Source organism: Haplochromis burtoni, unplaced genomic scaffold (genome assembly GCF_018398535.1).
Source record: "Haplochromis burtoni strain Fernald_Lab_line unplaced genomic scaffold, NCSU_Asbu1 Contig_143, whole genome shotgun sequence".
NCBI lineage: Eukaryota > Metazoa > Chordata > Actinopteri > Cichliformes > Cichlidae > Haplochromis > Haplochromis burtoni.
In genome coordinates this window covers 517,712-532,367 of record NW_024582504.1, presented here as the reverse complement: position 1 = coordinate 532,367, position 14,656 = coordinate 517,712, and the positions used below count along the sequence as shown (strand labels likewise).

The 14,656-nt window shown below is 40.6% G+C and overlaps 1 protein-coding gene across 7 annotated transcripts in view; it reads left to right on the top strand.

Moving 5' to 3' along the window:
- Positions 1–14,656, top strand: part of nrxn2b (neurexin 2b) — a 687,884-nt gene that overhangs the window by 469,468 nt on the left and 203,760 nt on the right. Inside the window, exon 1 of one of the 7 annotated variants that reach the window (XM_014336564.2) lies at positions 17–9,606. The exons of the other annotated variants lie outside the window; for them this stretch is intronic. Within the exon in view, the coding sequence (XP_014192050.1) occupies positions 9,273–9,606 (334 nt within the window). The 5' untranslated portion in view covers positions 17–9,272. Of the gene's footprint in view, positions 1–16; positions 9,607–14,656 lie in introns of those variants that run through there. 7 annotated transcript variants of the gene reach the window in all.

Here is a 14,656-nt window from a genome sequence, read left to right as displayed (position 1 = left end):
CCCCCCCCTCCGTTTCTCGTGCGCAGGCTCACTTTAACTGCTTTTCCTCTTCATGTAGGCTTTAGATAAATTAGATGTGATTCAGCAGGCATTTTAAACACTGGGGTGTCTCCTACCCTAGAGCTCTGCAATCTGGCTCCCCAGTAAGAGCTTTCTTTTTCTCATTCACAGTCCCTTTCTCCTCTATCCTCTCCTGACTTTTCCTATTGCACCGTGCTCAGTTTCCCTCTTCCTCCAGTGCTATTGTTGGCCCTTCATTGCGTATAGAAATTGTATTTAAAATCCTTAAATCCTTGTCAAAATTTCTCCCTGTGTGCAAGAGATTACTGCAAGCCAGTATTATTCTGAAATAGCTTTACTAGGCACTCTCCCTCCCCACCAATCTTTCAGCATGTACTCTGATTATTACCTTTACAATGGCATGCAGAAAAGCATCCTTTTTAGGTCCCCTAAAAACCTGTAAATCACCCACTGAAGTTCTTACAAGGCAAAGAGTAATCACTAAAAAAATGATTGTTATGCTGCTTGTGATAATAATAATAAAGAGCTATTGCATCTTGGAGCTTTGTCACAACGACTGAGTCACACTAACACCTTGGTTGTCTGCTAGAATGCACTAGAAGCCTCTTTTTTCATATAGTTTTGGCTCAGTGGGTCTAATACACTCCAGGCCCAGTTGTCCATAGCTTGAGGTTAGGAGGCTCCTCATAGACATCATGGATGAGGTAGGATGAGATGGAGATGAGCCCATCTGGCCGAGACAGCTGGGTCCACAGCTGGAGGGACAGACAGTGACAGCTGACTCAACACACAGTGTTAGGCGGCAGGGATGGATGGATGACTGGAGGGAGAAGAAGAAAGCAGTGGAGAGACGATATGTAGAGGTGAGAAGAGATGGAAAAGGCTTGCCAGGCTACCAGCAATATTCTTAGTCTGCATTTCTCTGACGGTGCAGTCGAGGTGGAGAAAGAGAACGTCATTTAGTTTATTGCCGAACAGAAATGTATTCAAATTACCAAGTATCAGCGTGAGGGTACTTAACTCTGTAACTTTTATTTTATGTTATTTTATATTATAAGCCAACAAGATTTTAACAGCATCACACAGGATACATGCGACCTTGATGTACAGTTGTGATCAGAAGGTCCGACTTCCAAAGTGGGTGCAGAAGTTTGAAGTTATTTATCCAAAATAAATTCAAACTTATGTGGCCAGTTCTTGTTTTTTTTAAGTCACTACCCATGACATTAATGCCCATGATGAGTGGATGTAAAGTTCTGATCTGGATTAAAAAGGAAATGTAATCATATTTGCTTGTCTGACATCAAAACATGATCAACACGAGCAATACCAAAATAAAATTTAGAGCCTATAAACCTCTAACTTTATATTCTAATATTATGTGGACACTACTTCACAATACACAAATGTCCAATTTATGATTACAAATGAAGTAAACAGAAGAAATGAAATGCTAATAAAAAAAGGAGAATAAACAGATAAGCGGTGCCATAACCTTCTGTTGGTGGCTGTGTAGAGATCTATGCATGATTACCTGTTTAAAAATTAAAGAAAGAGTTTGTTTGCAGCATCCACCATCGTCTTACCACAGGGTGAATCAAGCCTCATCTGTCCCCGTGTTGTCACCAGAGTGAATGATTTTGACTGTGGGTGGAAATAAAGCTGATTCAGCGGATGAGACAGTGTTACAGCCCCCTGAGGGCCAAGCCATACCTGCACTATTAAATATTCAACATCCCAGCCAACTGATAGATATCAAATCTTTGTAATTACCAAACATCCAATTAACAAGGACAGTGAGAGCTAACATAAGATTGGCAGACAATGTCATTCAGCGTATGATCATTAATGAAATCTTTGAAAAAAAGGTTTCTTTACAACGCAGCGGAAAGGAAGAGGGGCGGGGTGAGCGAGTGATTTATATTTTATCCTCATCTCCTTGCTGTCTCCCTATGACTCCTCTTGAGGATATATCATTTCACATGATTAAGATGTGTGCAACCTGCTCCTCCATCCAAGCGAAACAGGAGACACCCCTCTTGGTTAGTTATCTTTCCTCTCTTCTCTCTAACTGTAGCTTCTCGTTCTCCCACCACACTTTTTTTCTTTAATATCTACCCTCTAATTACCAAACAATTCCTGCTTTTTGCCCCCTCCTGTGTCTTTCAACCTGATTGATTCGTTTTATATAACCCTTCTCTTTACTGTTTTGTATTGATGTCAATGGTTTAACCCTCTGTGTTATTATCCTTTTCAGTTCCTGTTACCTTGATATCTTACACCACAAAGCAGCGTTTAAGTAGATATTCTTAGTTTTCAAAGCTATTGAAGCCACAATGCTATTAGTGAATTCCTTTGCTCATAACTCTGTGCTCTAATGTATCCATCAGCTGTACAGATGACTTAATATTTTCCTCTCATTCTCCATTACACTCATTTTTTGTGGCTTACTTTGAAGGCATTGTTGGGTAAATGTATGCATCTGATTACCGACAGGATAATTGATGCTGGGTTGGTGGGAAACCAATAGATTTTAATTACAAAACCTCCCTGAGAGCAGCATATTAAAGTAAGTAAATAAACAGTATGAATCACATTACCAGCCACAAATTGGCTGCTGGCCCATATTACTGTCTTTTCCGGCCCTAAATGCTACAGTTCTGTGGCTGCGTTATAAACCGTTAGGGCTGATGGGTCGTTTGGGTCAAGTGACACTGCTGGGAGCAGGAAAAAGCTGTGGTGTAGTAGTAGTAGTGATTGCGTTGTCTATTAGTATTCTACTATTTAAAATGTGTTGTGTTTCTAATTATTTCTGGCTTTAAAGGCACAGCATGGTTTCCCTACAATCTGACCAAAGCGCAAACAACTAGACACGTGAAAATCAAATCACGACTCTTTTGTGTTTCACCTGTGCAATACCTAATACAATTATACAATCCTAATAACTTGTATTTTCACAAATAAATAGAAAAATGTCTTCTTAAAATGGCATCTTTTAAAAATAAATAAATAATTAAAATAATGCTTTAGTGCCTACCAGCCTCAAGATATTGTTTATAAGCCAAAACACCAAGACAAGTACAAAGATTGTCAAATAAATGAATAAATAAGTAGCGAGTTACATATCAAAGAACCTTTTTTCCCTACATGTGTTTTGTTCAGATAACAGTACCTGTTAATAGCGTGCTTTGAGGATCTCTGGCATCTTTCTGAGAGGACAACTAAATATGAAAGCAGAACGGTTCATCTGGATAGTGCTCTGGAGAGCATAACACATGAAATAACAAATCGCAATTATCAGGGTTTGATTGTGAAAATGTTACATTTTACTGACGAGAAACCTTGCAGCTATTTTTCTGTCAAAGGCAAAAGTGGCTTGATACCAGCGTTGTATCTAAAAATCTTTTTGAAACTGGAAACTAGCTCACATTCATCATTTTTGTAATGGTTGTGTGGGTTTTTTGGAGCACAAAACAATGTTGTACTAGGAATAGTGGCAGCAGATTAGAAAATACACAAATATGTTACACTGGAAAGCCATCACAAGCAAACTGCTAAATAGTGAAAGGAGTCTTGTCACTATATGCGGAAATCATGTGATATCCATTTGAACTGTTTGAGAGTATGCTTAAAGTTACCCAAGTACAAATTGACTAGCCAGTGTTTTCACAAAGGTAATTTGGAACATGATAGCTTACAGGTCGAAGCACTAATAACTAACTGCTTTTTAAGTGTGCCCAGTTGGAGCCCAGTGAGATATATTTATTTCCCAGTTTGCTGCATCCAGCAGTGCACTTACATAAGCGGCCAACATTGTGGCTCAGTCTGGAGGAAGTTTCCCAGCAGTGCACTTACATAAGCGGCTAACACGGGGCCTCAGTATGGGAGAAAGCTACTGAATAGCACAAACAGGAGACTGGAGTTAAAAATTGATGACTTGCTTTTTGTGTCCCCCCTCCCCTCCCCTCGCTCCAACAAAGAGATTCAACTTGTCCTACTTTCCTGACGTCACCTAATGGAAAAATGCAAGCCTTTCTGTCTACTTCCTCTTTGGGTGTCATTGCTGCTTACATCCGTTTCATCTATCTATGCATTAACAGTGTACACATACATAATCACTATGAATGTGTTTTCTTAAAAAAAGGAAATCCCCTTTCACTTTGTACTTGTGTCATATTAGCTTCTTAACATCAAGCGGTGTTTGAGGTCTAATTAATTAGGTGCATAATGGCAAGAAGGTTTCCTCAGGACTTGACTGTAGCATAGAGGCTTTGATCCCATATCTGTCTGCAAACTAAGCCCACTTCCTCCTATGACCTCACTTGCCCCGAGGGATTTTAGAGTGTGTTGTTTCATGTACAGCATCTTAAGCACACATATTTTAGCCACTGGGATTGTAGGAGTGTCTGTGCATAATAGTATCACTGACATGATGACTGTGTGTGTGTGTAATACAATTAGTATGCATGCATGTGTGTCTGGAGTGATTGTTCACCTGTGTGTATTTTTGTGTTCTGTATTCCTTGTTTTTTTGTTTTTTTTTCTGTGCCGGAGGGGAGTGCAGCAGCAGGTGTTGGCAGTCCTCTGTGTTTTTCATCATAATGAGTTCCCAGTCCACACGCCGTCCTCTGAAGGAAACATCTATAGTTTCAGTGACAGTCTCGTAATAAACCACAACACTTCCTCCATACCTTTGAATTTGTTTTTAAACAAGGTTCACGTAGAAGTGGTAATTGTCAGATTGGTATATTATAGACATACATTTCCTGTTTAATTTGTGCTTCTTATTGACCTTTTCACATTTTCCCTCTGTTTTTTGACTGCTCTAAGCATTGCCACTTTCTTTCGTTGTTGTGGATGATTTTATAGCCACAACTTAAAATTAATTTTTATACTTTCAAGACATGCATTTGTTTGACTTGCAGTACCCTTAAAGACAGCAAAAAAAGGGGAGGGAAATTGTACAAAAACAACTTGTTTGTCTGCTTTTACCTGTGTTGTTCCATGTGGCCTTGCATGGAAAGTTCCAGGTGTGCAGCAGGAAAGAGATTAGCTAAAGTGTTTCATATGGTGTAACAAGCTTAACTGTTATATATTTGCTCATTTATGTTTACTATTCGGTGCACTGACTATTTTAGAGCAAAGCTGATGTCATATAAATGAAGTGAGTTTGTGGCAGTTTTCTACATTACTTTTAAATGAATTTGTTGTATTACAAAATAAAAGACTCTAAAAAGCTATTTAAACCTAGTTGACCCTATGTGAAAAAGTAATTACCTCCTAAACTCAATAACTGTTTGTTCCATGCTTGGCACCAAGAATTACAATCAAGCCTTTGCGATAACTGGCAATTAGTCTTGCCCCACTTTTCCTTGCAGAATTGTTTTAATTCAGCTGTATTGGAGAGTTTTCAAGCATGAATGGCCTATTTGATGTCAATCAATCAAATCGATTGCAGTGTGTTGACACTCTGTCTGATTTGTTCACAGTTATTTGCAAACCTTCACCAATCTGTCTCATAGTGATTGCAGTCAGTCTGAATTGGACCGTGATTGTTTGGAGAAAGATTGCCTCCCAACAGGCGACCTATGCAGTCACCTTGCGATCAAAAGTGATTGCTTAGAGGTTGAGGGTGTGGTTTACCTCTGGGCAGTCAGCTGGTCACTGCAGCTACTTGCAGTTGGTCACAAAACAAAACAATAGTGGATTTTTCTTTTTCTTGGTTGCATAGAGGTTGCTATTTTTACTCTGATGTCACTGAGCCTTTACTTGACAGCATTTCATACTGCCAGATGTGATTTATCAGAGTCGGTTTACTTGCCATTCATTTTCTTTCCAGAAAGGATGTAGCTAATTGTGCATTAACCTTTGGATGTATCAGTCTCCCAATCAGTGTTGTAGAGCTTCTGTGCTTAGCTTGCAGACGCTTTTTCGTATGTTCTTTGTAGCGTAAAGGCACTAATCATCCAGCGGTAGTGTTGCATTTTACTCTCATGTTGTCCTCGTCTTTTTCACCAACAAAGGAAAAACATTCAAATACTTCTTCGCGTCTAGAAAGCGTTTCCAACACGTGGACAATGGACACTGAGACTGGTCCACAACTTAGTAGGAGCCAGTTTGTGTATTCTCTCAATAACAGGAATAATAGTGACATTACTGTATTATTTGTGTTCTTTGACACTTGGAGGTACAAAATGTTGATTTGGCTTCATATGATCAAGATAATATTGGTAAACAATAAAATCAAATAACCTGCCAGGTTATGTCAGCATTGTTCAGTTGTTTAGTGAGATAATGATGGTAGATACTGAAGTTATGTGGTTAAGCACATTGACGTTTAATAGGCTGGATGTCGAGACAGTAGCAGAATAAACAGCATACCTGCATTCACTTTAGCTGAACAGGCCGAATAAAGTAGGGCCATTTATTAAATAATGAAGCTGAAGGCCACCAGCTTCATTATTTAATACATGTGTGACATTTCAAAGAGACAACCTTCACTTTATGGTTTTGTTCAGACAACCATTAACTTGTCTGGCCAAAAAGCTTTTCACTCAGTGTCTTCCTTCATGTTTATGGTGAGGGAAGTTTATGAGGTATAATTTTAGCTTATTTTTGTCCCACTACAGAAAGTTTCTCAGGAAACTCTGCAGTATTTTAAGCCAGATTTTGTGCAGTATAGTAGTTGTGTAACAGCTATCAGTGCTATATCAGTGTAACACGGAGTCCTGTTTTGTCACCCTCTGGGTGCAGAGAGAGTGTGGCTAAGCACCCGTCCTCCCAAAAACAAGAGGGAAATCGAAAGTTGGTGAAGAAGTTCATGAGTTTGAGCAGAGTGTGGTTTCTTCCTCTGAGTTCAGCAGTTCATTCTTTCTGCAAGATCAGGACATGTTCCTCGGTCACCCTGGGTGTCACATCTCCCTCACGCTAACAGCAGCAAGCACAGCATCTCACATGTCCCCCGGGATGATCCCACCTGGCAGCGGTGTGTGCGTGTGCATATGTGTGTGTAGCTGTGTGTGGGAGTGAGAGAGGGAAGGAGGGAGAAAATTAGTTCTCTTCATCACTGCAAAAGACCTGCGCTGCCTTTTCCCCATCTTGGCTATTATTTTGCCTCTTGTCTCTTGCACTGAGCTCATGTCCTAACTGCACTCTCTATTGGCCATGATTTATCTGATACACAATCTCCTGAAATTTCTCTCTTCTTGCTGTATCCCTCTATCCCTGTTTTATTCATACTGCCTCTCCTCTTGCAGTAAACATTTCTTTGTACTCTGCTCCCATCTTTTTCATCCTCATTATATTGAGTCCTTTTGTTCCACCCACTTCACTTACTGTCATGTTGTCTTAACATCCCCACCTGTCACTCTCCCCCCTTCCACAGTACATACCCTGCCCTCATTTTGACATGAATAGCTGAAAATGAGTACATGGTGTGCAGAAATGAAAAGTAATGTGCAGAGGGATAAACTGAGGTGCAGTTATAAAAGGAACGTTGATTTCAGAGAGGTTTATCTGCGTGTATGAAGTTGTATCAGTCTTTATTGTCACTTGTGGATTTATATACCTTGTTCTGGCCATGCATACTTCAGCCGATGTGCTTGCTGGCATTGCTTTAAAAGTCACCGGCGCCTGTATGTGTGTGCAAACAACATCCATGCGTGCCTCCCATCCTTCCTGCGTGCGTGCTCTCCTCCTTCAATTCTCTCCAGTCATTCCCCTCCCACTGCCTCTCTCTCTCTCCATCTCTCTCTCTCTCTCTGCTTCAACCAGACGCACAAACACTCTCTCACTGTGTCTGCTCCGCTCTATGTATCATAGTCACCGTCTGTGCGTTCAAAGGATTCGAGTGTGTCCACCTTTCCCTCCCTTCCAGCATTATTTCTGCCCCTGACTCTTGATTTTTGCCCTGCCCAGCACGGAGCTGTGCGCGCGTGCCGCTGGGGGGGGGGGGATTGGCTGACTCGATAGGAGGAAAAAGAGACGGGAGAACTGTGCGGGCAGGAAGGATGCGCTCGTTGCTGCAGCTTCTGATTCAATTAGCATGAATTTCACAGCAGAGGCAGTAGCGGCAGCATCATCACCAGACTCTCTCAGCAAGCCAGCTGCTGCACCTTGTGTCGGAGCTCTATTGAGAGGACCAGTGGCTGCTTCTAATCTGCTTCCCACCCTGGAGAGCACTGTTTAAAGGGGCAGAGAAACGGAATTTTATCCTCCAAGGTTGAAGAGCAGTCAGAAGTAGGACGGAGCGTGGTCACAAGTCCAAGGATTAGGAGCATGTTATGTTGAACTGAACATCAACCTCTCTGATGCTTTGGTTGTGGTTTAATCCTGTTAAGGTGTCTTTCTTGGTCCTGCTCTGCATTCCATGACCCATATTGATTTGTTTGTCAGAAAAAAGGAGAGAAATTCAGCAACGTCGCACTTGGAAATAGCCAATCGTTTTGCCCTCTTGTCGACATCCCTTTTTTAAATTTTTTTTTACTATCCAGTCATTTATTCTCTTTATTCATCCCTTGTTTTTCTGATTTCAGCTGCAGACTGAAAGGATTCAGAGCTCTTTCAGGGATTCGAAGCCCCAAAACAGGATTTGGCTGCTCCTTCATCGCAGCACCCTTGTCTCTGCTCTTATTTTTTGCCTCTCCAGTTTGCACTCTGATTTTACTTCTATGTATCTTTTTTTCATTCGCCTGCTCTTCTGGTCTTCTATGTTGGTTCCTAAAAGCTCAGATGGGATGGAATGAGTCTTTTTCTTTGTGATGCAGGCTTGGATTATGGGTGGAGAAGCCCTCTGAAGCTCTCCCCAAGGCAAAGGAAACCCTATCAAACAATTAACTCAAAGAGCTGTACACAAGACATTTTTCAAGGAGCTAAAATGGAGTCTTTTGTTCACTAAATCAGTGCTGCTAAGCTTTGGTTAATGGATTTAGGTTGTTCTTTAAACAAAATAGGTTAAGTTTATTATCAAAAGGTTTAAGTGTTTTGGGAGAGGAGTCGGAGTTGTTGTGGTTCTCAAGGATCAAGTCAGACGCATTTGGATATCAGCACTAGACTGTTGGAGAATTCTTGGGGTTCTTTCATTTCCGGAAGGATTTTGTCTTTTTTTTCTGTTTTTAATTCCAATTGTTTTTGGGATTTTCAAACCGGGATCTTTTTTTTTTTTTTTTTTTTTGGCTTATATTTTTATTCTGAATTTTCCTTTCCTCCCCGGGCTGGAAGGCTGGGGATCATGGGCCCAGGATTCATTTAAGATGTTCACTTCCTGTGTGTGTCGTATGAGGGGGAGGGGCCTTACAATCCTTTCAGGCCCCACCCCTATGGAACAGGAGGTGGAAGTGGAGGTGGATGGAGGGTTACTAATGGTATCCAGGCCAAGTGCGGCATCACCTGTGGTGTGGGCTAGTCCAGCATTCCTGTTTAGGCTGGTGCTCTCTCTGGCACTGCTAGTTTTCCCGTGCCCAGCCGTGGCCGCACGAGTCTCTTCTTCCCTCAGTACCACCCACCATGTCCACCACTTCCACAACAAGCATGGCACTGTGCCCATTGCCATCAACCGGATGCCCTTTCTTACACGTGGGGGCCATGGTAAGATCATTCTCTTTCTGTTACTAATTACTGCCCTCTCAACACTTCTAAAAACTATCAGTCAAATGTTAACCAGTGATTTTCCTGAGCCATCCCAAAAAGTGCATTTTTATACCTTAAGGAATTTCTCTTCAAGAGGTTGAATTACGCTTGTAATGAGTTCCAAGCTGAGAAAACAAACCCACACAGGGTATTGGTTTATCCCTCCATTGATACCTGTCATCTGAGGAAAGATGAGTGGAACCAAGCCTGGGCTTCCAGTCTCATTGCTTCAGCTCCCCATAGGCCAGTGGGTGAATTCATGTCCCTGAGTTGGTGGATAAAATGTCTAGAAGCTTTTTCATGCTGGATTTGTTTTTTGTTTTTTCAGCACATCCCCAGCCAACTGTATTCTGCTACTTGTCTTTCAAATCCAGCACCCATCTTGGGTCTGCTGATTTATTGAACTGTGGCCAATTTATCTAATCACAACCTGTAGTGTAAATGTTGACATGTGATGGCAGCCACTAAAGGAGAGTGGCCTTAAGTGGTTGTGGAAATGCTAAGTTCCGTATGCCGATTGTCATGGTACATTGTGTACTTGAGAAAATCCACTGATAATTGCTTGAGCACTCCTTATTTTGTCCTACTTTCCACAGTATATATCTTTGGCTCAGTGCTCTATGGTGCATCAGTTGCCGTGGTGTTCTTAGCCTAAGCTGTCAGGGACAAGACAGAGTTTCACACTGATGATTCCTTTGATGTTTGTCAGCCACAGCCTTTTCCACTGCAATGTTACTTCTCTTCTTTTCCTTGAATATATTTTCCTTGTTGTCTCTCAAAGCGCTGTACATACATTACTTTGACAAGAGATACTAATAGTGTTTATTGATTCCTCACCGTGTTCACACTCGTGTCTTTCAATTTTCTTCTAGTTGGTTCTCCCAACAACCCTGGATCTTTCTGTAAACCAGTTTCTCTTACTAATTACTGCCCTTCTCGCTTTCTCAGTATAGCTGCAAACCGAATTAAAGCACAGGGCGATCAAACGACAAATAAGATTTCCCATTAAGTGCACTGACTTGACTTGAATTTTAAGTATTGGCTGACTTTTAGACATGTTCTACTCAATAAAAAGAAGAGAGGCAAATTTTGATAAAGTTTAGGTGGTTTTTGTTTGGGTTTAAATACAATTAAGATTTAGGTTATTGATGCTTTGGATTTATATTCAGTTTTATTGTGATGTAATTGGTGTCATATTACATGGAGTATTTGAAGAAGAACCTAAATCATTTTCCCCTTCGGTGACATTGCTAAAATACAGTGTTTCATCCCAATGCATCCCCATTTTTTTGACTACTGAGTAACAGGCAGTTTTTCTTCTAAAGTGACAGTTTCAGCTGGTGTCTTTTCTTCATTTTCCTGCCTTCTCTTCCTTCTAGCTTAGATAATTGGATTGCCCCTTTAAAAACTTCAGTTGCTAAGCTATTTAAATTGACATAATTAACATAAAAATGTTCTCTGGCTCTCTTCCTGTGGATTTATGGCTGTCAAAGAATATTGGTCTGCCAGAGATATGGTCTGTTCGCCCTGTGAAAAGGAAAGACTACATTTCCATAGCAAACTTAGAGCTCAGGCTGGGAGCTCAACTCACACTTTATAGGTCTATTGGTCTTGTGTGTTTGTTCTCGTGTGCTGGAAGTTTTACTGTGATGTATTTTATTTTTAAAAAAAGGGGAAAAAAAGTACACATTGAGCGGAATAGCTGCTAAAGCAAGATGGGGACATTATTTGGTTCACTGGTTGGTTGTATTTGTTGTTCTTTTTTCTCCCTAGCAGTATGCTGTAGCAGTTACTAATGCACGCCTACACAGCAAACGCTGCTGCTTCTCATTTGGTTTGTGTTGTTTTTAGTATCGCACTTTCAGCATTTTCATTATCCACTACAAGACAGCACACACACATTAGAACACTCCTTTCGTGTGGGGAGTCAAATACAGTCGCCATTATAAATACTTCCATTGGAGCCTGGCATATCAAGTCCTTGTCTGAAATGCCAGCTCTCCACATATTGTCAACTAAGTGCCACAGCTTATTACTAGAGCTAATACCCCACTCAGTGATAAGAGCCCACTTGCTTCAGAGCACTTTCAGTAGGCAGTTTCTCAACTGGATGTCATTGTCGCAACGCTGCAGCGGACCCTTTCCCGTCACTCATGTATTCGCTCACTAACATCATCTCGATCAGATCTTAAGTTGGCACCAAAACTCTGCAGGAGCTTTCTATCTCCCTGGAATGGTGTATGCCAAACAACTGCCAAGCTACTTCCATCTAGTAGGAAAGTAGGCACCTACAATTCATTACACTGTCAGTGTGGCCCTGTGCCGAGCTCTGGGTTTTAGCATATCAGGTCCATAAGACTCAAGGCTCAAGCACTATCTGATGTTCTCTTCCTGCTTTGTCATTACAATGCTACAGAACACCAGTCTTACACTACATGTATCTTGCAATACCATATATGGCAATTTGTTAATGTCATTTTTAAAAAAAATATTATATATACATTGCATTTTCTAAATTACACTTTCATGAAATTGCCATCCATATGGTTACAGCTATATATAAAACACCCAGCACGCCCCTGCGGGCGGTTTATCCTTCCAGCTCGGGTCCTCTACCAGAGGCCTGGGAGCTTGAGGGTCCTGCGCAGTATCTTAGCTGTTCCCAGGACTGCGCTCTTCTGGACAGAGATCTCCGATGTTATTCCCGGGATCTGCTGGAGCCACTCGCCTAGCTTGGGAGTCACCGCACCTAGTGCTCCGATTACCACGGGGACCACGTTACCTTCACCCTCCACATCCTCTCGAGCTCTTCTCTGAGCCCTTGGTATTTCTCCAGCTTCTCGTGTTCCTTCTTCCTGATATTGCTGTCATTCGGAACCGCTACATCGATCACTACGGCCGTCTTCTTCTGTTTGTCTACCACCACTATGTCCGGTTGGTTAGCCACCACCATTTTGTCCGTCTGTATCTGGAAGTCCCACAGGATCTTAGCTCGGTCATTCTCCACCACCCTTGGGGGCATCTCCCATTTTGACCTCGGGACTTCCAGGTTATACTCGGCACAGATGTTCCTGTACACTATGCCGGCCACTTGGTTATGGCGTTCCATGTATGCCTTTCCTGCTAGCATCTTGCACCCTGCTGTTATGTGCTGGATTGTCTCTGGGGCATCTTTACACAGCCTGCACCTGGGGTCTTGCCTGGTGTGATAGACCCCAGCCTCTATGGATCTTGTACTCAGAGCTTGTTCTTGTGCTGCCATGATTAGTGCCTCTGTGCTGTCTTTCAGTCCAGCTTTGTCCAGCCACTGGTAGGATTTCTGGATATCAGCCACCTCCTCTATCTGCCGGTGGTACATACCGTGCAGGGGCCTGTCCTTCCATGATGGTTCTATATATATATATATGTGATATACTATATATGTGTATATATATATGTTGTATAATATATATGATATATATATATTATATATATATATATAATATTATATATATATATATATATATATATATATCATTTTGAGTATCACTATATATATATATATATATATACATATAATATAAGTATATAATATATATATTATATATATATATTTATATAGGCTAACCTAGTAATATTACATTATATATATATATATATATATATTCTTTTATTATATATATATATAATATATAATTCTTATTATTATATATAATATATATAATAATTCTTATTATTAATTTATAATATTTTTTTCATAATTACATTTAAAAATGTAAACCTTAACATTTAGTAAAATTTTAACATTTAAAAGCCTTTTTTCATTTCAATTTTGATGATTATGGACTACAGTTTATCAAAATCAGAATTCTGGCATCTGAAATTATTTTAAAATTTCATTTTTCTTTGAGTAAATTAATGTTCAACCTGTGTAAATACTCTGTGCCTCTCAGTCTTGGCTGCTGACTTGACTCTTGACTGTTGTCCAGATGATGATCACTGATCATCAATCTTCTAAACCAGAGAAAGTATCAAACATATTACCTGAGCCAGAAAGAAAGAAAAAAGGACTGGTCCAAAATTCTCTTTATTGGGTGAAAGTAAATTTGATATTTCATTTGGAAATCAGCGTCTTGGAGTCTAGCAGGAAAGTAGAGTGTTTAAAGTTCAGTTGTGAAATTTCTGTGGTCTGTGATGATTTGGGGCACTATGTCATTTGCTGATGATAGATGGTCCACTGTGTTTGATGCAGAAGCTTTTACTTTGCTTTTTGCTTCTATGTACTGAGAAGCTTTTATATTCTGATTTTCTGCTGACCACAACCAAATCAGCTGCCTTTAACCCCAGACTAGACTAGGTGAAGGGCACAGGTTGAAATGCTCTGCTGGCCTATATGCCTGTTAAGTGACCCCTACACATATACATTGTTTACTCAGTATCTGAATTAGATAGGGAAATTATGATTTATAAGTACAAAAAATGAGGCTGAATTAATATATTTCATTTACAATACTTTTTAACGACAAGTGTGAATACGCTAGGACTGGAATTAGGGAGTGATTGCACTGAGGTATTGACATCCTGTGTCATTGCAAATAAAAGCCAATAAGGCTTGCCCAGAGCCTATTTACATGTGTGATCATCATTGATGTGCACCAGTGGCATGACCATGGTTTTGTTGTCACGTCTACCGGCTCTCACCTGTGCTTGCCGGCAGTCACACCCTTATGCACACTTTGTATGACTTTGGATTGGTGACAAAGAAAATGTTTACCATGCAGGGTAGTCCACGCCTGAACACTTCAGTGCATAGGACTCAGGGGATTAAAAAGCCCCTTTCTGTCTTTGATGTGTTTGGGGAGCCTCCAAGATATACAACTTCTGTGTAGATCAGTGGAGTCTATTCACTGAGTGTCTCCAGAAGTGTGCTGGTTGTATACATGTTACCCTGTTTTTGAAAAACTGGGGATGTGTCAAAATGACTTACAAATTATATTTAATTTACTATTCAAATAAAGCCCATTTTTCA